Source organism: Sinocyclocheilus grahami, unplaced genomic scaffold (assembly GCF_001515645.1).
Source record: "Sinocyclocheilus grahami isolate Dianchi unplaced genomic scaffold, SAMN03320097.WGS_v1.1 scaffold23.1, whole genome shotgun sequence".
Taxonomy (NCBI): Eukaryota; Metazoa; Chordata; class Actinopteri; order Cypriniformes; family Cyprinidae; genus Sinocyclocheilus; species Sinocyclocheilus grahami.
Window position 1 is genome coordinate 1,077,339 of NW_015505202.1, and position 26,521 is coordinate 1,103,859.

At 38.4% G+C, this 26,521-nt stretch overlaps 1 protein-coding gene across 6 annotated transcripts in view; it reads left to right on the plus strand.

Annotated features, from left to right (window-relative positions):
* LOC107560535 (fibroblast growth factor 13-like) overlaps positions 1 to 26,521 on the plus strand; it is a 145,879-nt gene that overhangs the window by 87,236 nt on the left and 32,122 nt on the right. For 5 of the 6 annotated variants that reach the window (XM_016244752.1, XM_016244773.1, XM_016244758.1 and 2 more), the window contains exon 4: positions 19,481 to 19,591. In XM_016244752.1, the coding sequence (XP_016100238.1) occupies positions 19,481 to 19,591 (111 nt within the window). Of the gene's footprint in view, positions 1 to 15,198; positions 16,005 to 19,480; positions 19,592 to 26,521 lie in introns of those variants that run through there. The other variant, XM_016244788.1, reaches the window with a different exon arrangement.

The window sequence follows — 26,521 nt, forward strand, 5'->3', positions numbered from 1 at the left end:
TGTCCATGTGTTTTGATTTTTATTTATTTGGTAGCTGTGTAATAAACGCCTGACCTCTCTATCTGGGTTATTTTGTAATAATGACCAGATGACTTTACATTATCTATTATTTAACACAACCTCTTGTAGTCTTGGACACCCGCATGTCATAAACATGCCTTACAAAAAGGTACTTACTTGTAGGTTTAAACTTCTACATATGTTACATTTATTCCATAAGAAAGAAAGAAAGAAAGAGACACAGACATCAAAATTGAAGAAAATTTTGTCTGAGATATTGAGGTCTCAACCGACTCTGTAAAAAGAGTTTTGGCACAGAGCTTTGGTCTTAGACCCATTCATTAATGTCAGAATTATTATTATTCCACTGGCTTTCAGAAATGAGAGCGCCTGCAGCTAAAGGACTGCTGAGTTTTCGTGAGGCAGCAGACGGGAGTGCAGAGAGGCAGAATCAAAGGAATTTCAATTGCTGTTTACTCTTCGACCTCCTATTCAGACAGCTCACACTGCATGAGCGTCTGCTTAGATCACAAACTATGCAGGGTGGAAAAAAGGAAAGAATGTAAAAAGATGAAAAGAGAAGGCCTCAAATGAATAACACACACCCGAAAACTTTGTATAATGCATTCGCTGTGCACATGGAAGTGACTCGAAGCTTGATTGTCTAGAGAGAGATACAGTAGCTGCACATAAACTCCAACTTAAAGGGACAGTTGAAAGTTCTGTCATTATTTACTCACCATCATGTCATTTCAAACCTGCATTACTTTCTTTCATATGTGGAGCGCAACAAAATATTTTGAAAATCATGAAAGTCATTGGGACCCAAAAACATTAAGACATATCTTCTTTGAATTGTTTTCCACATATGAAAGTAAGTCATACAGGTTTGGAAAGACATAAGGTGAATAAATGATGACAGAAGTTTAATTTTTGAGTGAACTACCCCTTTAAAACACAGATTCATGGGCTGTTTGGGAATAGACCAAATAAAGCAACAAACTGCATATCTATCTGAATCTCTCCTCTACCTTCCTGACCATTTTAATGGTAAAATAAGTTACTAGAAGAAAAAGAGGCAACAATTTATTCATGCACTGCTGTACATCGGTGGCTGCTCCCCAAGGTTTCTGAACAGGTTGCGTGTTCGAAGCTGAGGTCTGTGAGAGAGAGCAAAGACAAACCAAATAAAGAAAGTTTTGAGAGCATCAGCATGCCAAGCATGCATCCCGGAAGGCTGTGTAGAAGTGTTGCCTTGCCTGGGATCTCTCCTGGATACTTGTTTCTGGGGGGGAAAACAGCATGGTAGAAAAAAGAGAGGGCCATCAATAATGCAGAAGGTCAGATCTACTCTGACTGTACTGCTCAAATCAAAGCTGGCTGCAGCTGAGATTCATAAAAGGAATGCTATACTCTGGATTTAAAGTCGTGAAACTCCAAATGGGCATTTTTAACAGAGATGTCTTCCCTTGAGGTGTTTTTACCTTTGGCCAAGACTTTGCAGTTAACTTAAAGGGAAAGTCCACACAAAAATAAAAATTATGTCATGCTTTACTCCCACTCATGTCATTTCAAACCTGTAGGACTTTCATTGTTCTGTGGAACATAAAAGAAGATATTTTGAAAAATATTGGTGACAAAACATATGGACAAAAATGCAATTGAAGTCTATGAGAACCAAAACTTTTTGTGTTTTCCTTTTCACTCTGCAGAGGAAAAAATCATACTGTTTTGGAGCAACATGAGAGTGCATAAATATTTTTTGGGTGGACTGTCCCTTCCCATAAACTGAGTGCTGTTGTTCTCCGGGCATCCCATGTTTGAGTCCAGGCTCACGAACCTTTCCCGATCCCATCCCCGGGATCTCTCGCTCTCTCTCCCACTTTGTTTCTAGTCTGTACTATCATAATAAAGGCAAAAATCCCAAAAAGTAAATCTTAAAAAATAAATGAACAGGTGAAGAAAGTGTTAAATGTATATATACAGGGATGAAAATTAACAACCTACAATTTCCTACATTTCAAGGTCACTGCTTAGTCCTATTTGAAGTTATCCTAACAGGAGTAGAAGGGCAGTTTTCTAATCTTATTTCATAAATATTCTAAAGCACATTATAAAAAAAACTTAAATGAGATATTTGAAAAATAACTTTTTAAAGATTGCTTACAGATACCTCCACGTTATTGGTGTTAATCTGGCACTTGGTGCTAGTTTCCTTAATTATATGACAAACCCTATTTAACTGGCAGCAGTCAGTTTCACTGAGATTGCAAGATGGTAGGGCTGTTCTAAGGTGACTGAAACCCTGCAACAGGAGGCGGTCCAGATGAAGGCCAAAGGGATGACCCTTTCAGCCATTGCAAGAGAAGCTGGTCATTCCAAATCTGTGATTTCTAGAATATTGCATCTTTACAATGTACATTCACCCACATCCACGTAAGACAAATGCACGAGAAGACAGGATAATGCAGAGACTCACAATGGGGAATCAGTTCAACACTCTAGCTGGAATTGCTTGCCAGTTTAGCACTGAACAGGGTAAGGATCTGTCTCCGAGTATGTTAAGAAGTCAGTGAAAGGTGGAGAAGGAAGTGTCATGGTTTGGGGAATGTTCTGTGCAGCAGGAGTTGGGTCTCTTATACAGATACATGGCAGAGTGAATACAAATGTTTATCAGAATCTCCTTCAGCAACATGCAGTTCCTTCCCTGCACGCATCTCCCAATCAGCCTGCAATTTTCATGCAAGAAAATGTTCCAGTCACACTGCAAAACAGATAAAGCAGTTCCTTGAAGATAAGAACATTGAAATAATGAAATGGCAGTCCAGAGTCCTGATCTAAACGAACTGAAAATCCTTGGCAACAAAGTTATGGCTAAGAACCCCACTACAGTCTATGGAAGAGACTGAAGAAGAGTGGACCAAGATCACACCAGCACAGTGTGAGAAACTAGTGATATCTTGCAGCCACAGATGTGCTGCAGTCATTCAAAGCAGGGGCCTCTACAATTTCTACTAATTTCAGACAGCTGTAACTCTCCAAAAGTTTAGTTGTAATCTTCTTTCCTGCTACAGGGGTTACTGTTCTCTAATTTTTATCACTGTGTTTTCCACAAAATAAAGGTTTTTATTGAAATGCCTTGGTTATTCTGTCAAACATGTTAGTATAACAGTGGTATACCAAGAGCTAATATTCCTTCAAACTTTGAGCGATGAAGATTAACAATATTTCAGAAAAAAGTATTTATAGATTTTTCTCTAATTTTGATCTCCACTGTATGTGGGTGTGTTACTTTTTTCTATGCAAATGAAGGCTCTGGGTTTACCCACTTGTAACTAAACTACACTCAATTTTGATCACAAATATAGCCAGTGTGTGTAAATGACTTAATCACATAAAAATGTTATTTATGTCATAATAGATCACGTTAAATTGTTATTATTGTTAGAAACTAACAACCTGCGTGTTGCTATGGTCCAACTGGTGAGGGCTCAGTGTTGATTCAGGTCGTGACTTATTTGCAGAAGTGTGAGGAAGTCAGTTTCTTCCGGCTAACTCTACCTCAGCCTGCTCCACTGATCCACACTCAGCTGTCACCACAAAGCTATGCCAGGCCTTTACGCAATGTCGCTGAGCAAGGCAAATGACATCAGATACCTCCTGGAGGAAGCATGGTATTAGCATGGGAAATGAAAACCGCCTGCCACGCTAAATGGATTTTGCATATGATCTTCTGCAGGAAACTTAGCAAAGTAATCAGACATCTTGCGCAACCTCCATGTCTATTTCTGTGTACCAGAAGCAAAGTGGAGATGATTAGGGCTATTTTTGAGCAGTTGCTAAGCTTAGCATCACACGTTCTGGAAAGGGTCAGACTGATGCAAAGAGGTCTGACAGTCGGCTGTGATACAGCTGTCACCTCCGAGCTGAGGTGGGAGACAGCGCTGTTTGCTCGCCCATCAGGCCAGATGAGTTTCCTTTGTTCCTTTCTATCCTTTATCGTGAACCTCATTTTCACTCAGTTGAATTAGCATTAGCAGGGTCATCTGCCCCTCATTTCCAACCATTTCCATTTATATCTGTCTGACTGGGATTCGATATAGGTCAGTGGCCCCTCGCACAGCCTGTGCCCGGGCCCTGCTGCCAGGATGAAAATAGATAAATGAGTTATTAATATGCTTAGGTAGTGTGTAATTCAGAAGCTCATGATTATTGCAAAGGGAATCCTGGTGGAAAACGTGTGTGAGTTTGCAGACATTAAGTGATTTTCATTCTCACCTTGGTGATTAAGCTGGAGCGTGTTGTGGGCTCAGACCCATTGAGGAAATGAAAGCATGTCATATAAAAGAGATGAGTGCTTTCTTAGCCCCTCTCTTGCAGCACATTATAAGCCAACTTCTAAAATGAAACATTTTTACTGTAGATCTGCCTTTTCGTGATGCCATGCTGGGAAGTGAACTGAAATTGCTAACAATCTGAAAGCTTCAAAATAGTACTTTGTGTAAAATAGATTAATGCTTCATTCTCCATTTAATTGGATGCAGTCTTGCCCGGTGAACTGGGGTTTGGCAGCATATCAGTGTTTTAATAAGCTGTGAATGAGATTTACAGAGAACAGAAGTGTTCTATAAATTTTATTGAGCTCATTATAGCAGTAAATACAGACTTATTTGGGTCACGAAACCAAGTGGCATTTATTATGACAAATAGCACGGGAATTATTTTTATTCAAGACATTTCACACACAAAAATGTTTAATGTTTCAGAAAAGTGACTCAGAATTGCTCAGAAAAGAGAAGTGAGTCCTGAGAAAAGACATTGTTTGTTTGCAGATCTCACTATTGCTATCTGAAGCAATGAAAGTGTCAAAGTGTCGAGGCTAGTAAAATTGTAAGTTTTTTTTTTTTTTACTTGGCTGCTGGAATAACATAAGCTATGCGAATGTGTAACTCTACAGGTACAAGTTGGCATTATAATTTCTTAAAACTTTCTGTAACTGGGCCACCTGTTGTCTTTCTTTTTCTGATCTCCACTCACTCAGTCCCATGATGGTAAAATAGGGTACAATCTTTTAGCAACCCAGAAACAGCAGTAATCTGGGCTAGCCTCATCGTGCAGCGCCTGCATGGCCTCTTTCTGAGGTACTAGCCACTTGATGGCTGAAATCTGGTCTTAGAAAACTGTGATGGTATCTTGATTATTTGCTCTGTAGTCTCAGTTGCTGTGTTGTTTAGAAGTTTACTTACTGTTGTTTAGAAGTGGTGTCAACCAAGTGGCCACCTTATGTTTATATACAATTTCTTGTTATATCACTCAATATGAAAATTTGATTTCCATCCATGAGTTTTAGGAACATGACGGAGGGTAGATGGCTAATTGTGAAATTTGATTGATTGTTTGGTTATTTATTTACACTACAGTTCAAAAGCTCGGGGTCTGAAAGATTTTTTAATGAATTTGAAAGTCTCTTATGCTCCCCAAACCTCCATATTTTAATATATTTTAAAATATAATGTATTCCTATGATGGCAAGGCTGAATTTTCAGCATCATTACTCCAGTCTTCAGAAATCATTCTAATATGCTGATTTGCTGCTCAAGAAATATTTCTTATTATTAATGTTGAAAACAGTTGTGCTGCTTAGTATTTTTGTGGAAATCATGATACATTGTTTTTCTGGATTCTTTGATGAATAGAAAATACAGTATTTATTAAAAATATAAATCTTTTGTAACGTTGTAAATGTCTTTACTGTCACATTTGATTTGATATTTGTTTTTGTTGCATTCAAAATCTAATTGACTGATGGGGCACCTTTGAATGAGCATGACTGTGGTTGTACCCTCTCAGAATTGAGACAGTACCGATGTGTAAGAGGGTTTTGCAGCTGTCTTTGGCTCACAGCATCACCTGGGGCAGCTCTCTCTCAGGCTCATACAAATGAAACTAGCACTCAGATTACTCATTCAGGTCAGATGGGCCTGAGCACGGTGCCTCACTGTTGTGTGCCATTTCACAGCTCATTTGGCTCTGGAGTTTGAGGCTTCTCCCACTCATCAAAGAGTGCAAGCTCTCAGACCAGGACTGAGACTGGGTTTATGAACTTGTGTCCAACACAGGAAATGGGCACCCTGTTCACAACATAACAGATCGGATTCTGTTCAACACTGTGAAAACTTTACTTTACATAGTTTGTGGTTGCATGACGTTATACCTTAGGAATCCTGTTTTAAAATAAACAAAAATAGTTCACACCAAAAATTAATATTTGCTTGATGATGTAGTCACCCTCAGGCCATCAGAGATGTAGATGAGTTTGTTTCTTCATCAGAACAGATTTGGAAAAATTTTGCATTACATCACTTGCTCACCAATGGATCCCCTGCAGTGAATGGGTGCCGCCAGAATGAGAGTCCAAACAGCTGATAAAAATAATCCACAAGTAATCCGCACCAAGTGTTTGTAATAAACAAATCTATCATTAAGATGTTTTTAACTTCAAACCATTGCTTCCAGCTAAAATACGAGTCCTCTATCCATAATATTGCCAGTGAAAAAGTCAGGACAACAGGGGATGGACTTTTTCACTGGAAGTGTTATTATGGGTTTTAGCTGGAAGCAATGGTTGGAAGTTAAAAACATCTTAATTATGGATTTTTTTTTCATTAGAAACATGCAGCTTTTCACTTTGCAATGTTATTTGGTGGGCTGGACTCATGTGGGTTACGTGTGGATTATTGTAATGTTTTAATCAGCTGTTTGAACCCTCATTCTGACGGCAGTGTCAACCAAGTGGCCACCTTATGTTTATATACAATTTCTTGTTATATCACTCAATATGAAAATTTGATTTCCATCCATGAGTTTTAGGAACATGACGGAGGGTAGATGGCTAATTGTGAAATTTGATTGATTGTTTGGTTATTTATTTACACTACAGTTCAAAAGCTCGGGGTCTGAAAGATTTTTTAATGAATTTGAAAGTCTCTTATGCTCCCCAAACCTCCATATTTTAATATATTTTAAAATATAATGTATTCCTATGATGGCAAGGCTGAATTTTCAGCATCATTACTCCAGTCTTCAGAAATCATTCTAATATGCTGATTTGCTGCTCAAGAAATATTTCTTATTATTAATGTTGAAAACAGTTGTGCTGCTTAGTATTTTTGTGGAAATCATGATACATTGTTTTTCTGGATTCTTTGATGAATAGAAAATACAGTATTTATTAAAAATATAAATCTTTTGTAACGTTGTAAATGTCTTTACTGTCACATTTGATTTGATATTTGTTTTTGTTGCATTCAAAATCTAATTGACTGATGGGGCACCTTTGAATGAGCATGACTGTGGTTGTACCCTCTCAGAATTGAGACAGTACCGATGTGTAAGAGGGTTTTGCAGCTGTCTTTGGCTCACAGCATCACCTGGGGCAGCTCTCTCTCAGGCTCATACAAATGAAACTAGCACTCAGATTACTCATTCAGGTCAGATGGGCCTGAGCACGGTGCCTCACTGTTGTGTGCCATTTCACAGCTCATTTGGCTCTGGAGTTTGAGGCTTCTCCCACTCATCAAAGAGTGCAAGCTCTCAGACCAGGACTGAGACTGGGTTTATGAACTTGTGTCCAACACAGGAAATGGGCACCCTGTTCACAACATAACAGATCGGATTCTGTTCAACACTGTGAAAACTTTACTTTACATAGTTTGTGGTTGCATGACGTTATACCTTAGGAATCCTGTTTTAAAATAAACAAAAATAGTTCACACCAAAAATTAATATTTGCTTGATGATGTAGTCACCCTCAGGCCATCAGAGATGTAGATGAGTTTGTTTCTTCATCAGAACAGATTTGGAAAAATTTTGCATTACATCACTTGCTCACCAATGGATCCCCTGCAGTGAATGGGTGCCGCCAGAATGAGAGTCCAAACAGCTGATAAAAATAATCCACAAGTAATCCGCACCAAGTGTTTGTAATAAACAAATCTATCATTAAGATGTTTTTAACTTCAAACCATTGCTTCCAGCTAAAATACGAGTCCTCTATCCATAATATTGCCAGTGAAAAAGTCAGGACAACAGGGGATGGACTTTTTCACTGGAAGTGTTATTATGGGTTTTAGCTGGAAGCAATGGTTGGAAGTTAAAAACATCTTAATTATGGATTTTTTTTTCATTAGAAACATGCAGCTTTTCACTTTGCAATGTTATTTGGTGGGCTGGACTCATGTGGGTTACGTGTGGATTATTGTAATGTTTTAATCAGCTGTTTGAACCCTCATTCTGACGGCACCCATTTACTACAGAGGTTCCATTGGTGAGCGAGTGATATAATGCTAAATTTCTCGAAATTTTTTCTGATGAAGAAAAATCTCATCTACATCTTGGAAGGCCTGAGGGTGAGTACATTTTCAGCAAAGTTTCATTTTTGGGTGAACTATTCCTCTAGTTTTGCCATTCGTTTTGCTGATGCTAAAAGCATACTCCATCTTTAAATGCACAGCTTTTCGCATGGCCCACATGTCAGCTGATGACTTCAAGTACTTGTCAGAATGACTCTTATCTGTTCTGATTGCACTCAGTTAAAGTGTCCTCATACTGTTAAGTGGATAAAGCGGCCATCTGTAATTACCTTCCTTACTTCTCCAATTATTGATGCATACACTTCTATTCCTTTGAGTCACGACACACAGTAACTATACGTAGTGTGTTTCTGAGAATGCTGGAGATGAGTCTGTGAATTGAGTTTTCCTTCAAGCTAAGTGGGAATCCCTGGAGGTCCAGAATGAAATTTGCCATAGTTGTGTACTTGGTTGTTGCAGAATAATCAGCCGCCTGATTTGTGATGGACTCTTGCTCATGCCTGCTAATGCAGCTGATGGTCTAATGATGACACAACTGCCTGATAATTGGGGCAGTGGTGACTTTATGATGTACTGTATGTAACTGCTCAACCCTGTTATCTTTCTCATTATGATGCTTCTCTCCTACATAGCACTAAAGACTGTTTCTGCTGCTGTATAATAGGGATTTAAGTGCAAATATATAATTAAATCTATCTATCATTATTTACACTTTTTTCACACACATTCATACATTTTTTTTCAAAGACTTTTATTCAGCAAGGATACATTACATTGATCATAATGACAGATTTCTATTTCAAATAAATGCTGTTCACAAATCCTGGAAAATGTGTATCATACTTTACACAACATTTTTAGACAGCACTGCACTGTATTGAACATTGATTATAATAAGAAATGTTTCTTGAGGACCAAATCAGAATATTACAATGATTGCTGAAGGATCATGTGACACTGAAAATGGGGGTAAATTCGAGTTTGCAATTAAATTAATACAGTATTTTTGATCAAATTAATGCGGCCTTGATGAGCATAGGATGTCAAAAACAACAAAAAATCTTATTTTTTAGAAATAACAGACCCCAAACATAAAAAAAACATGCAGTCAATTTAAACAGAACATTGAAGTTAGTTTATTTAGGCTTTGATGGAATTGTTTTTTATTACAGCCTCATCTTATTCATCCTTTTTTGCTGCTCTTTCTTCTTTTCTGTCATTCACCATCTCTGCATTAATCTTGTCCTTATTATAACCTTCGATGATGACAAATATGTCCCATCCCTCTCATTCTGTTGCGCCCACCCTATTATTTTATTTTTACCAATCTCTCCCTTTCATCTCTTCCAATTACACTTTATTTTATTTCTCACCGTCTTAACACTTATTACATCAGCAGCTCAAAGCAGACTGTATTGTGACAGGTAACCTGGTTGTGGACATGATTTGAAAATCCCATTTTGCTGTTAAAGAGAGTGCATGAAGAAAAAGAGAAAAAAAGGGGGAAACAGTGGGTAGTAGAGGGTTGAGGATGATATTCCCCTTCCCCCATCTACTACACTCACACACACACACACACACACACATGCTCTGATATAGACACTGTCTCCATGACAACGCCTACCATTGCCACGGTGCTAGTGGCCAGTGCTCAGCAGAAGGCCCTCCTGTTTTTAGCAGCAGTCAGATGCTGTGAACTCTCATGGGCTCCTGGGCTACATTAGGACAACACATACTTCATCTTTACTGCTTTTTACCACTGTTTTCAGCCTCTGCTGGTTTCACTTGTTGTTTAAATGAGACTTGACACCCACTTGACTTGATCCTCTGTGATCACCTTTTGAGTACCCAATAATCATTGACACAACTCAAAATGGATGCATTTTAAATAGTACACACTTTTATTTACCTCAGTGGGTTTGACTAAAGTTATATATAAGAAAAAATAGGAATGCAGAGGTCAAAAGTCTCTTCATTCTCCATAACTGCCCATGCATCTCAAAGTCTGTTAACAACAGCGCCATTTAGTGGCCGTTGAAGGCGCTCACAGCCTTGATGTCTGCGGCTGCGCGTCTTTGAGGGATGATGTTATTCTTTCTGGCTGTGCTTGGAGAAGAGAAGGCTGTATGTTGCTGATATCTGAGCGTTCCCAGGTGATGAGAGAGGATCAGTATGGCCATCTGTGTGCCTGTGTGTGTCAGCAGGAAGCACACAGCAAACTGGCACAATGATCAGTTGTATGAAAGTGTGTGTCGGCTCGGTAATACCACAGTAAATGTAATAAAACAGGTGCTCTATTGTAGTCGTTTCCTTATCTGCAAGGCATTTGCTGTATGTTATGAATCTGTTTTTGTAAACTCTCTGATGTGCTTTTTTTGTATGAGATATTTCTGTGTTTCAAAAATGCAGAACAAACTGGACGAGATGCGCTTATTTATAACCCCATTAGCAAGGGGAGGCACTTGCATTTTGAACCACCTGAGGATGTTATAAATGCAGCATAGATATTGTAAAGGTAGTTAATGTTCAGTCTATAATGTGGCTATTCATGGTTTGTCAGTAGTGAGAGGACAGCAGCCACAATAATTGTGCAGCAGTGTCTTTCAGTTTCATCAGAGCTCCTATAATCCATAATCATAATCATCAAGCTGTGTACACCGTCTGATCATTTGTGACTTCCACTGTGCCTTTTGTCTACATTTTATGGTTGACGCTAAATAGCAGTGTCTTTTCTACAGCTATTCTCAACCTTAAGGTAATGACTGTAACCGATCTTCAGGGACCTGACAACTGCATTCGATGCTTAGAATCACCATTATTTGTCATAGCTGTTAAATATTTGTCTATGTCAGTGTAATTTAATAGTGTAGAGTGTAATAGAGTGCTGTAGCGACGACATATTTAGATCAGTTTAGAAGTTTGCATCACCGTGGTTCCCTCGACAAAAACCTAATAGGGTTTCAAGAAAATATAAGTGAAAATATCTTGAGCTTGACTTTATTTCAGGCATTTAGCCAAAAAACAAAAACCATTGACAAGTTCCATTAAAGGTCTAAAAAAAAATCTATTTTGACAAATAAAAAAAAATTATTTGTAATTTAACATCTATAGCTTATATTTATCTAGCCTAAATATTAGTAATAGTTATGTATTTTTTATTACATAACAATGTATCAGACACATGTAAGTGGCTTTGAATTAGAACCATTTATTTTATGGTGTAATGGATGGACTGCACAGATTCATAAATATGATTCGCTTGCGCCATCTATTGGACAAATCATTGAAAAACATTTTTGAGGCTTTGATTCGTGAATCATTCCTTCTCTATTGGCCACTTTTAATAAATATTCAGGGCTTGAATGGTTATTGGCTCCATAGAGGAGTTAAAACATTTTTACAAAGAGGATACATAGTGCAAGATTAAAAATACAACATATAAGCATTATATTCATTATTAACTATAATGGTGTTTGTCAGTAGATGTCAGTAGAACTTGTCTGACTGGCAGTGAGTGCCCCCCCCCCCCCCCCCCCCCCACCACATAATCCTTAGTTTAAAGAACAACATCTGATTGTTGTGGAAAAGCGACTTGTGTACATCTGGACAGTGGATCTCTTGTAATGTTTCACAATGTTTTTATAACTTTACTTTTGTATTCAGCCTTGGCATAACAGACACTGATGCCTTCATTAATACACTTTAAGGTATGGTTGAAGGTCAGAAATGATGGTTTATTAGCTTTACGTCCAATTTTGTATTAGAGAATCACCCGAGATTTGCCTCATTTAACATTTTCCACTCCAAAATGAACATATTCATTTTGACCATTATATTGCGTTGTTTTCTGATATCCAAGGACTGATTATTTAGTTCAAGCTATCTAACTATAAGTTTGTCTAAATTAATTTGTTTATGCTTATAAATATACAAACCTTTGGTGGTTAAAAACTTAAGACTGCTATTAATGGAATTAAATTAAATTCATCCTGCTATTTCGGTATTTTAAATAGTTTGTCAAGATCGTGAAAGTTTACTGGACTACCGGCAGCTTTTGCAGGTGTTTTTTATTCAAAGAATTGTGTTGAATCTCATTTATCTGGATACTTAGATCATTGTTAAATCAGTCAGACGCTTTGAGAACAACAGAAGGGAAAAGCACAGCTAATGTTTGCTGTGTATCTGCAGATGCTCGTTGATGCTTCTGAGTGGAGAATGGAAGGTCTGGTATAACTGGTTTACGCGACGCATTAAAGGATCGCTTACAGCCGTTTCTTTGTAACGTGAGAGGAACAAAAGCTCTGCTCTAGTAGGAAGTACAATGTTCGATTTTCTCCCTGCAATTTTGACCCAGAGCACTGCAGTTTAGTGAACACACGCCCTGTGTTTGCCGGATCAACAGCGCTTCCCAATGAATCTTTAATGACCGCTTTAGAAGTCATAATGGCTAGTCACTAATGTCCATTAATGATTTCTGAATGCAGCTGGCCCCGCCTTGATGGCCTCTCGACTGATCCATTAGGATTTTTTTTAAGTATGGTTAAAACTTTGAAAACATCCTCCTGCTTGCAGTGAATCACCTCTTCTGCTTTGTTCTTACCACTATTTAACTGATAAATATGACATTTCCTCTTAGAAAATCAACGTCAGGTAAGGATTGTCTTCACTTTTTTGTTCTTTGGTTTATTTAGAATATGTGTTTGTTTGGAATATTTAGAATTGTATACTAAGTATTGAAAAGGACCTGCTGATTTCAGTGTGTATTACTTTTAGTGGGCTTTATTGGTTTCACGTTCTTATTTTCTGCTTCTGTCTATTTGTTTTGTCTAACTTTTCTCTGTCAGTGTGGGGTGCTGTCCGAGGTGCTGAACTGCAGATAAAGATGCGGGTTATCCTAATGTTTCATTAGCGTCTTATTTCGCTGTCAGTTTGTGGTGCTGTCCGAGGTGCTGAACTACAGATAAAGATGCGGGTTATCCTAATGTTTCAGTAGCGTCTTATTTCTTTATTGCGTTTTTGATTTGCTTGTTCACTCTTAGTTCTTTCAGCCTTTGTGTATGTCTTAGACCTGTACTGTATTATTAAGGTTTTGTAGTGTGCATTTATAAAGATTACAAGATTTGTCAGAACATTTCTTATAATTCAATATTAAAATCGCATTTTTATGTGGACTGAATCACATTTGCCGACCTCAGAGAATCCACGTTTATTTATTTAGCTGAACTAAACATGTCTGTTATTGACATGAGAAGGGCAGAAAGTGTTTTCTAGCATTTGATTTTCAGAGTAACTCTGCATTACTGAATCGATATAATATAAGCTCTTACCATTCGTAACATTTTTAAGCAGATCTGATGTTTGTGTTCCGTCCAAACGTGTGGTCGAGTCGTTATAGCCTCTTAAAATGTATTGATTGTACAGTAGATGGCGCTGTTGATGAGCATATAATAATCTTTGTGGCGCTTGCTCTGCTGTTGAATGACCAGAGCAGGAGCCTGAAGGGTTGATCGATAATAGTTACTGAGGATGTTTAGTGTGAGGCGTCCTGTCAGTCATTTAACGTGATTTTCTTTGATTTGGCTGTTTTTAACTGATAGTGCGATTGCAATAATGCAGTAAATGTCTTTTGGTCTAATTCAACATATAAGTATATTGTTTTCAAAATATTATCTTTCCTGTAACGTAGGTAAAAAATACTCCTAACATTCTATTTAATACACATCGTACATCTAGGATTGAATCAGGGATAAAACAACAGCATTTTATTTATTATTTATTAAAAAATGCATATTAATACATGTTTTTATGAGTGGGCCAGAAGACAAATGTGCTTTTGCCACGCATGCAGGAAACTTACTGCCATGGCAACCAACACTCCTCCAATCAGGACATCGCAACTCTGTTGTTTCCACGCTATCTTTTATGTTTTGGGAAAGGCGCATTATGTTAGACTATGTAACTGTCTCAACATTTTATATAGCTTCAAGAGCTCCAGTTCACTTGTAGCTGTCACATTTGTGTGTCACCGTCTCCCCGGTCTCTGTTAGAAATCGATCTGTCGCGCTCTTTACCCAGCCCGCTGTTCACACTGAATGATACTCAGACATTCAGGACTAATCTAATTTTACGTGCTTCAATACAACTTCATTTCTGTTGTTGTTGTTGTTGTTGTTGTTCCACATCACTCTCCGCACACCGCCCCAAAACAGCTCTGTGGTAGGAACCGTTCACGAACTAGCGATGTTCGAATCTTTTTTCAGTGAATCTGTTAAAACGATTTTGAATCGGTCACAGCGATTTTCGAGTTAACCACTGACCAAGAACCCCATGTTGACAGATCAACATATTAATTAAATGGACAACACAAATATATTAGTAACTTAATCGAATAACACCATTTTAATATAGGATAATCTGTTTGAATAGTAATCGGATTGCAGTCTTTAAGATGTCAGATTCGTAATGAACCGAGAATTTTTGAGTGAGTTGATATTAAGATATTAAGTTGGAGTTCAGATTTGACTCTCTCTTTTTTTTTTTATCTAGAAAAATGACTCTAATAAAACCTCCTGGAAATACATTTACATTTCACTAAAACGAAACGTCTTTTTAATCAATGATTTCGTTTTTATAAACAACGTGTTATTATTTTAGTAGTGGAAAGGAGCAGACGAAATTACAATAAACACCCATATTAATTAAACTTGGTCAAAATAACAAACGTAGCAACGCAATGACGTAGAAGAATTGCTGACTCGTTTCAACCGGTTCTTTCAAATGAACTGTTCGAAAGAACCGATTAGAAACTGTACCGCGATGATTCACCTTTCATATTAAGACATGCGAGCAACTTGTCGCTCTCGTTGTGTTTGTCTGTATCTGCATTACAAAGGGATTCCGAAGATTAACCGAGAACAAACTCTCTAGCTCACACACCCACACACACAAAGCGCGCGCACCCAAGAGTACTGAATCGCGCTCGTGCGCTCGCTAACAGGTGTTTCTCTCACATGGCTCTGTTCTGTGTGCTGTGACTGACGGCTTTGTGGGATGATGCGAAACTTGTGCTCGGTGTCTGGAGGAACATCATCTCCGTTATTAGTCGAAATAGCCAGTGACATTATCTGGAAACAGATGCGGTGAGACTGCAACCAAATGAATGCAGAGCCGTGCAAGGACTTTATCTCCGAAGAAAATGAGCGTTGAAGAGATGCGCGTACCGTCACCTACATAATTGCGTTTTGTGTTAAAGCTGTGTTAGTTTACAACTGCTTTCCACCGATCTGTCATTCTCATTAACGAACAATGGCGGTGACTGGTGTATGAAGACTTGGATGTGAGCTGTCAAGTGAAAGATTTCCCTACAGAAATCGTGTCGTGGAGGAAGTGGGAAACGGATTGTGTCCTCTTGAAGTTTTTGCTGTCGCACCGTCAAACTGGCCATGGCTGCGGCGATCGCCAGCTCCCTTATTCGGCAGAAGAGGCTGGCGAGGGAGCGTGAGAAATCAAATGCCTGCCGCTGCGTGAGCAGTCCGAACAAAGCCAAAGGAACATGCGAGAAACCCAGTCGACTCAGTGTCTTCTCCAGAGTCAAGCTTTTCGGCTCCAAAAAGCGCAGGAGGAGACGACCAGGTCTGATGTGTTTTTAGGGTCCTGACTCAATATGTTATTGTATGTGTAACAGCAGCTTCATCATTATAAATGCATTTGCGTCTGTACTTTTACAAATATTGGATTTTAAAATGTTGCACTGTGAATTTTAAAGTGCTTGCCATGTTTGTAGAGCAGGACGCTGTTTTTAAAAGTCAGCCAGCATGTGCTTTCACACGTTATAGTGAAATCTCATTCAAACTCAGTTATACCAGCTTACTGAACTTTTCAGGCGTTTTGACCAAATAATTTGTGAGGGGGGGAAGACTATGCAGATACTGTGTTGCAATGATGTTGATACTGATTCAGTGTCAGCAATCCCTTCAGAGACAGAGGGACAATAGAAAGCAAACTATAAAGGTTATTGTTTGACACATTTCTGGACAACAGCTCAACATCTAGCAAGCTAGATCTATCCCACACACACATTCAGCACAACTGTTTACTTACAAGCTTGTCATAGTCCCAATTACCTTGCCTCTCTCCCCAGACAGCATCTTACATAACCCTTATGTGACACCTAAGCAGAAGTGTGGAAGTTTGTGTGTGTAGAGTGGCAGTTGTTTGCAGCAGTGATTCAGTCTTCATTAAACAGTCTCATACCTAACAATCTTGTTTATAGATGCACATGGACCAACACACACATGAACCTAAGCATATTTGCGTACCCATGATTAATATATTGAGGAGTGATGACTCCCGAAATAAAATCTGTGCTCATTCAAACATTTATTCAGCCAGTTGTAATGTATCTATACTGTTCCATGCTATAGCATCTGTATAGTAATGCATTTTGGTTTAATTTTGTATCTAACAGGCTTATTTTAAATACTCATATTCTCTTTGTATTCTCATGACTGAAATTTAGGGGATGTTTTAAGTTTTAAATTGTTTATATTATACATAAATAGTTTTTATTATAAGAAGCAACCTAAGATCCACATATTTTTTAAAGGATTAGTTCACCCAAAAATGAAAATTAGGCTGTGTTTTACTAACCCCTGAGGCATGCTAGGTGTATATGGCTTTCTTCTTTCAGACGCATCCAGTCAGAGTTAGATAAAAAAAATTGTCCTGGCTATTCCAAGCTCTATCATTGCAGTCGGGGTGTTGCAGTGCTTCAGTCTGAAAGAAGTGAAATAAAAAGCGCGCATCCATAAAAAAAAGTGTCTCACACGGCTCCGTGGGGTGAACAAAGGCCTCCTGCAGCGAATCGATGCATTTTTGTAAGAAAAATATCCATATTCAAGACGTAATAATCACTTTAATCTAGCTTGCGCTCACTGTTGTAAAAGGAAGCAGTTCCGGGCGGATGACGTATGAGGTCAGCTTTGCGCACGCGCCGCTCAGAAGTGATGCACGCGGAAACGCAGCGGAGAGATCAAAACAAAACAACGGTCACTAATTAGAAGTACAAAACGAGGATTTGTAAAGAAGAATGTCAGAGGATTCCAATATAAGCCAAGAGGAGACTGGTTTTCCTTTGCTAAAGTAAGGAAACTTTGCTTCCTTTGCTCCTGTAAACAAACGTTGGTTTTCATGAGACTCACCGGCACATATGCAACGCTGACCTCATACGTCATCCTCCCGGAGCTGCTTCCATGTACAACTGTTGGCGCAAGCTAGATTAAAGTGATTATCATGTTTTGAATATGGATATTTTTCTTACAAAAACGCATCGCAAACAACGCTTTGTTCACCCCCGGAGCCGTGTGAGACACTTTTTTATGGATGGGCGCTTTTTATTTAACTTCTTTTGGACTGAAGCACTGCAACACCCGCTGAGTGCAATGATAGAGCTTGGAATAGCCAGGACAATTTTTTATATAACTCAGACTGGATTCGTCTGAAAGAAGAAAGTCATATACACCTAGGATGGCTCTGGGGTGAGTAAAACACAGTATAATTTTCATTTTTGGGTGAACTAACCCTTTAATCTCCTATGATAAATGAAAGTTAATCTGTGTTAATAGCATGATCCACCGACTCTCTAAGCCTTGTTAACTACAGATCTGCTGATGCAATCTGGTATTTTGCACAGGAGCGCTGTGTCCTGTATAGTTGTGCTTCTTAGTTCCAGTCATGCAGATCAGACCTATGTAAGGTGATATAATAGGGTTGGGTATCGTTTGGGGTTTTTTCGATACCGGTGCCAAATCGATACTTTTAAAATGGTTCCGGTGCCTAAAAGGGTCTTGAACTGATACTTAAAAAATAAAGAAATAAAAATTCCCCAAAAAATGATGGATTGACCATTAGCACTATAAACACACGATGTCTGTTTCATTCATACTGGACACCAGAGGGCGCCCTCGCACCGAAAAACCACATATCCAGTCACAGAAGCAGCGAAACTCATGACCCTCCAGGAAATCCCTTCTATGGACAAAGGCATAGCTATTATAGCTGTAATTGAGTAAACAGAACATATAAACGTTTTGAATCATAAAACAAAGACAATAAACACTCGACTGCGACAATATAGTTTATCTGCGTTATTCAAGCCATCTCTGGTATTTTCATAATAATTAAGTATATTTCTAATCCATTTCTAATCGATGTATTCTTTTTAAAGTAGCGTATGGAACATATTTTCTGCCTCAGTCTGTGACAAGAAGCCACATCAGATCACAAAAGGAAGCATTTGACTGGTGTTGTGGAGTAAAAAGTTTTAATGTTCTCTTTTGTTTAGAAATGTGAATACAAGGGAAGTTTAGCTTTAGGCATTTTAATTTAAGCATGTTTAGCTTAGTTAACGGAAGGCTACCTGCTGCCATCAGAGCAAGTGTAATTACTGCATTCACGTGCTCCTCGAATGCTCTCATTTCCCGAGTTGTGCTTTTAAGTCGGAATGTAAAAACAACATGGACACTTTCGTTACTACAAAGATTTGTTGGATTTGTAATATTAGAGCTTTCCGACTTGAGTTCACGTGCATTTTCTCAGTCGGGAAAATATTTTTCACGTGCGGTGCCGGTGATGATGCTTCTTACGTCTGTTTCGGAGAACCAGAGTACAAATATTTCAATCGATCGCTCAGGCATGGCACTGAAATGAGGCACCAAAATCTGCGTTCTGATTTGGTTCTAGCACATACCGGTTACATAGTTACCGGTGCCATATTGGTACCGGGTTTCGGTACCCAACCCTACTCTGCATTGGCATATTCACGTTCTTATCATGGACAGAAGACTGCAGCTTCCTTGCAAATTGCAGCTCTCACCAATTTTCTGTGTGGTGGCTCTGGAGACTATTCCCACATGTAGATATTTTTTTTGTTCCTGTTTTTCTGACACTGCGGTCTGATCTCTTGTTTGTAATGCAGGCTCAAATCTGAAGACCATGGAAAGCTCTTGCTAAGCCAGGAGCTTTAAAACCCCTGACACTTTCACTGTGGCAATGCCTCTTTAACCCTGTCTTTTTCTTGTTCTCTCTCTCTATCTTCTGTCTCTTTGCAGAGCCCCAGCTGAAGGGGATCGTAACTAAGCTGTATAGTCGACAGGGCTTTCATTTGCAGCTCCAAGCAGATGGAACCATTGACGGCACTAAAGAGGAGGACAGTGGTTTCAGTAAGTCAGCTGGTCTCTTTTAGTATATGTTCTCAAATTTTCACCTGTCAAGACACATGTTGAGGTTCGAAGTTGGAAACAAGGAAGTACAAGATTAATAGACTGACACAGTGACCCCCAAAAATATTTGTACACTTTGATGCATTCATTTTTTTGTGTTGTATAACAAAACGTGTGTTCAGTTCTTAAAGGGGTCATATTATGCGATTTCAATTTTTCCTTTCTCTTTGGAGTGTTACAAGCTCTAGGTGCATAAAGAAGATCTGTAAAGTTGCAAAGACTAAAGTCTCAAATCCAAAGAGATATTCTTTATAAAAGTTAAAGAGTCAACCACGCCTACCTAAAACGGCTCGTTGTAACACGCCACCACATGTCTACGTCACGATGTGGGAAGATTTGCATAACACCGCCCAAATGTTCACGCAAAGAAAGAAGGCTTAACTTTTATTCTCGCTGCAGTATTGTTGTTGCCGCCGCCGCCATGTCGTGAAGGTGCTGTGTTTCATTGTGAAAGCGAAACTACTTTGGTTGGCCTTCCAAAAGAGGACGATATCCGCTTCGTCATGCCTGGAGCTGATCCGTGCTGGTCGCTGAGGAAATACATCAACTTCACGCTGTCGATCGCCGGATCGGCTTTCACCGTGGACGAAGCGGAGTCCAGCCCGGGGTCGTCACATGGGGTTGCCTCCTTCGTCAAATCCGCCGGCCGCGCCGTTCTCAAGCCCGTCCGCCCGCCCGCCTCTGCTCACTCAAGCTGGCCTCCGCTCACTCTAGGCCACGGCTCACTCTAGGCCTCCGGCCTCCGCTCACTCAAGGCCGCGATGTGTGACACTGTTTCGTTGTGAAAGCGAAAATACTTTGTTTGGCCTTCCAAAAGAGGACACGACTAGAAATCAGTGGTTAAGTTGTATTTACAACACTGCTCCAGAACAGTTCAACCCAAATATTCAGATGTGTCCAGTGCATTTTATGGAGGACTGTTTCCTGATCCTGGTAGAGTAGACTACAATGCCGGCTGTTCTGACTCACAGACTGTAAGTACGTTTTTTATATTTAAAGAATTTGCAACTGACGATTCAAACGCGAGTATTTTGGGCAGTGTAGAGTAGCGCTTGTTGTTTGTCATTTCTCCGATCACAAATGCAGACATGGTTTTATGTTTACGCGGCGCAATGCAACGCAACCCGTAAAAAGACAGTATAAGTCATTATAATCCGTAATTATGTCCCCACTGGATGCAACAAATGCCTTGTTTATAATGGGTTTTCATGTTTTGAGCTTTGTAAAAATCGACGCGTTTCAGAAAGGCGGGGCATAGAGGAGAAACAATCATGTACAGTATGTGGAAAATAATGTGTTTTTTTAACCTTAAACCGCATAAACACATTTCATTACACCAAATACACAAATGAATGTTCTTTTCAGCAGCATCATATGACCCCTTTAAGAAATAATGAAATTATATTGCTTCACAAACACGTTTTAGGTCTCAAATCATACAGCAATAAATGTACGGTTTTGAATAAAGAATAAAAAAGTATTTGGATACTTTATGGTTGCCAAACGTTAGTGGAGCATGTGCATAGGTACTCAACTAGGACAGTGAAGGGAACTGACTTCATACTTTCCTTAAAAATCTCCTTAAGACCAGCTGGTAAAAAGTAATTGCAAAAATGCCTTCGAAAAGTGAAGTTAGTTCTAGTCTTGCATCATTTGCAGATGCGACTTGGTTTGATATGTTGCATCTAATGCAGTGACATCCAGACATTTTTAAGTGCAACTTAAGTGTCCAAATGCTTTTTTGGGGACACTGGATTGTCTACTCGTATTTCAGTGACAGCTGCTGTTGTTATTGTTTCCTGGGCAGCTGTACTGCTCCTTCAGACTGCATTTCTGTCTTATACTGACATTTACAGTCAGCTTCAGCTTTGCTTTTCACTTTTTAATACTTTTACAGTTCCTGTATTGGTCACAAGAGTCAAGAGGCTCAGTTCTGTATTATCCTGAAATGGAAAATGTAGCAGGAGTGGTCACTGTTTTTCAGAAAACAATTATTCAGAGAGCACTGTCAGTGTAGCTGGAAAGCCCAAGTTCAAGAGAAACATTTTTAGGCAGATGTCCATAATGCCTGAAAAACATTTTTTTTTGTCCCTTATGACCAAAGATTATTTTGTGTCATTTGAAGTCATCTTGCTATGCACCTGCAAGTGTGAATTACTTAGTCCGTAGGCAAGAGCAGCGTCACCCAGTAAGTGTTTGAGCTATGCTGCATCTATGAGCGAGGATAGAGCCGGCTGGCTGGTTGGCAGGGCTCTAATTTAATATGTGCTATATCTCACTGACGCTAAGTGTCTGTGGCATTCTGGGGCCTGTAAATTAGCTTGACTCTATTCAATTAGTCATCGGGTGAAGATGACGCTCATATCCAGCAAATTAGTTTTTGGTGAACGGAGTCATTTGGAACTCTGATCACTGGAGTCTCCAAATCCTCTCATCCATCAAGCTCATCTAGATTAACATAAATTTGTGTCAAGTGCACATAAACAATGTTTAACATGAAGAGCCATGCTAATTGAAATAACACTCCCTGCTTGAATTTAAATTGTGGTTGTTTGACTCAAGCATTCGTGTTTTATTCACCCTTGAGTTGAATCTGTGCCACTGGTGTGGTTGGCCAGTCCTTCTCTTGCTGCGTCTTGTTTATTTTCTTGTTTGTGTTCTTCTCCTGCGTGATTGACTTGAGGTGAAATGAGTTATATAGGGGTGAGATTACATAATAGCTGACCTGCTTTTCCCACCACACTCCCTTATTTTGTCGAGAGAATGAAAAGCTGTTGCTGGAGAGGAGAAGTGGGAAAACAGGGAGCTTCTATCTCTCACGCTACAAAAATAGAATTGTTAGGAGCTTGGTGCCCTTGTCTCCATAGCGACGGCAATGCAGTCCTCTTGGCTGTCCTCTTGGTGTGTGTGTGTGAGTGTGTGAGTGTGCTTGATAGGGATAAGGGTCTTCTCCAGTGCTCTCTTTACTCTCTAGATGTATGTATCTTACCTTAACTGATGCTCATTGCGCTTCTTATTGTGAGCAGAGCATGTTAATTTTAATATATTATGTTGTTGTTTTGCTTAAATCCCATAAATATGACATTAGTGCCAGTTTTTAGGTGTTAACAGAATATCTTAGCCAAATGGTAATTATTTTTTGCACCATGGAAAGTCATGCCATGGTGTTATAAATAAATAAGTAAATATATCTTCTTAGTCTTGTAGGCTTGAAGAAAGATTGACTTGACAGGAACATTCAGTCAAAAAACATGCAAAAATCTATAAATTGTTTTGTTTATTCCTATATATGTGAGAATGACAGCCAGAATGAGAAGGTCCCATTCCCATTTGATAATGATAGAATCAAATTGATTTTATTTGATGAAATTGGGCAGATCAAGGGGCTTGAGAAACAGGCATTTAAAGATAAAGACCTTATTGAAAATCAGCCTTTCCATCTCTCAAGTCTGACTGTGATGTGCTCTTGGAGGAACAAGACAAAAGCTCATTCTGGGCAGTAAATGTCAGGTATGGCTGCTCTATTGGATTATGTCTCTTTGTGCAGAGTTTTACAGCTTAATTCAATTCCTAATCAATGTGTCTTGGCAGGAGGCCTTTCTCTCCGTCAACATTAACATCTCTGCTAACTTGCCTTCCGTCTGTAGAGTGGGCTGATGTGTTTTTCAGTCAGTCACAGTTTTATTCTAATCAGTCTGATTTATCTCCAGATATAATAAACTGAAACTTTAACATCTGAATGAAATGCTGAAATGCTTCTTTAAACAACAATAAAAGTTAACCCAGTGTTACTGTACAGAGTTTTATCCAGGCATCCAGACACACCACCAGAATTAAAACATCTAAATTCCTTTAGTAATAAGATTTAAAGGGAATGAAAATTCTGCCATCATTTACTCACCCTCATGTCCTTCCAAAACCGTAAGACTTTTTTCATCTTTTAGACACAAATAAAGGTATTTTTAATGAAAACTAACAACTCAGCCATACTTGCTGTGCACAAAAAAAAAATAATCCAACAAGCACATTTGAGCTTCCATTTACCATATCTGATGAGTTCTATGTTTGTGCGCTTATATTTATATATAAATAAAAGTCTAATGATCTGTTGATCATTTAAATCTATTGTGTCTCTTCGGAAGACTTAATTAAACTGCTCAATGTATATGGATTACATTGCTTTCTAAACTTTATGAAGCATCACATTTTTTAACCTTAAATGGTTAAAAAATGTGATGCTTCATGAAGTTTAGAAAGCAATGATATAAATGAAATAAATAAATAGATAACATAATATTTAAATATTTTACATAATTACATAATATTTAAATTTGATGATCTGTGTGTTAAAGTTTGACTTAAAATTTGGTCTGTTTGTCACAGAGCTGTCATATAACTTTAGAAGAAAGCGTGCTATGAAACTTAAGAAGAAAAAGAGTTATGTGGACTACTTGTGTGACATTTTTAAAGCTTGAAAACTCTAGTCCCCATTATTTGTAACCGCATTCACAGAAGAGACGAAATACATGTTTTGATGAAGTAAATGATGACAGAATTTACATTTTTGGCCGAACTAATCCTTTTTAATGGTATGCTGAGTGAACAGGAAGTCTTCTCACCCATGTTTTCAGTGATTGGGACTGTAGGAGAGACTCTTTACTGAATTCTGATGGTTATTATATTGGCCTTTTTGTAGAGATGATTATCGTGCCCTCTTGATCTTCCCAGAACTCTGTGCTCAGGTGCTCTATTAGGTGTGAGTAATTGAATCTCGTCTCCACAACCCCCAGCAGCCAAGCTCTGGTAATCCCTCTGAAATGAGGTCTACTTGTTACTGCCCAAGTGTGTATGCCACAAAAAAGATGAAGATATAAAAAAACATATCTTCTATCATACAAATAGAATCAATAGATTATTGAAGCATGTGCATGTGGCATCTAAATACCCTTCATATGAGTCAGTGGCCATAGACTACAGAGCAGGGAGAAGGCTGATCTCTACAGGTGGACCTGACTGGTGTCAGAGGGTAGAGGAAGGACCTTGATGTGGGATTAGAGGGGATGGAGAGCATTCCGGACATGGCCATCGATTGAGCTCTGCAGGAAATAAGAAATATTAATCAAGAGATCTTATGTTTATGATGAAAGGCCGAAATGGGTTCTGTTTATGTTCTCTCTGGAGGGTGAGGGAGCAGGAACATAGATTGAGTTAAAGGGATAGGTCACCCAAATTTGCTCACCCAGATTTTTTGAAATTACATGAGAGTGTGTAAATACTGACAAATTTTCATTTTAAAAGGATAGTTCACACAAAAAATAAAAATTCTGTCATCGGTTATACAACATTTCACTTCAAACCTATAAGACTCCATATAAAACCCAAGCATGCATGTTTGAGATTTCCATTTACCATATTTGATGTGCTCAATGTATATATGAGCATTTAAAATATGAAGTGATCATACCTCTTCAGAAGACTTGGACCAGTTTGGCTCGATTCATATGGTTTTCTTTTACAATCTCTTTATGAACTTTTTGAAGTGTCAACGTTTTGGTAGAATGGAATTTCAGTGTAGGGACATATCTATCGGGTCTCTGTAAAAATATCTTCATTTTTGTTTTGAAGATGAATAAAAATCTTATGGGTTTGAAGGTGAGTGATAATTTTTTGGTGCACTAACCCTTTAAAAATAAATGAATTACATAATATTTAAATGTTTAATTGATCAGTCTGTTAAATTTGTTACAAATTTCAGTTTGTTTGTCACAAAGCTGTCATATAACTTTAGAAGAAAAAAGCTCGAGTGTGAGTAAATGATGACAGAATTGTCATATTTATACACCTAACTTTTTAAGAAATGAAGCAGGGATATTATGTTAGATGATGTGAGTGTATATTCCTGAAGCACAAAATATTGTACTTGTATCTAGTATGATTTCCATATGAAGGCAGTATAAATTTTCTAATCTAACTTCTGTCTGCATTTTTCTCTGTTAGCTCATACGCACTCTGTCTTGAAAGAAAGCAGCCGTTTACTTTACAGCAAGTTTGTTTCCTTCTTATTTTTTTAATCAAGCTAGGTTACATACGCGGTGAAATGGCTTACACATTTTTTTCTTTCAAAAAAGCTTGTTTTTTCTTCCCAAGCTTATGTTCCTCAGATACTCTCAGTGTCAGGGGTGGCTGGCTGGCTGCTTCACTCTTCCCACTGGCAGAAAGAGGCTGTGTGGATGGGAAAGATTGTCAGCTTTATGGCTTACGTGGTGACAGGGGGGACAAAGGTGTGAGGAGAGTTGGCACAGCCAGTGGTCCCGGAAAGACAGAGCCCCGCACAGCTCACAAACTCTGCTCAACAGAGAGAGAATGTGTGAAAGAGACAGAGGGAAGAGTGTGAAACAGACAGAGAGAGAGAGAGAAAGAGAGCGTGTGTGAAAGGGAAAAAGAGGAACTATGTTAAAGAGGCAGCAGTTCAAAGAAAACGTAACACACAAGTACGAGGGAGGGAGGTGAAATGCTGCCGCATATAGATAAGAATAAATCAGGTTAACGTGAACTGAATTTAACTCTAATACACTAGGAAATAGATCAGGATTTAAAAATGCAGTAAAATGTGTAGAAACTGTTTCCGATAAAAAAATATTTATATACTACTATATTATTTATTATTTTGAATTAACTTTTATTTTTACATTTTAAGTTGACATTTTAATTTTAGTTTACGTTTTAGTAATGTTATGTGCTGTTGTCATTATTATTGGTTTATATATATATATTGTATATATATACTGTATATATATATATGTGTATATATATATATATATATATATATACACATATATATATATATATATATATATATATATATATATA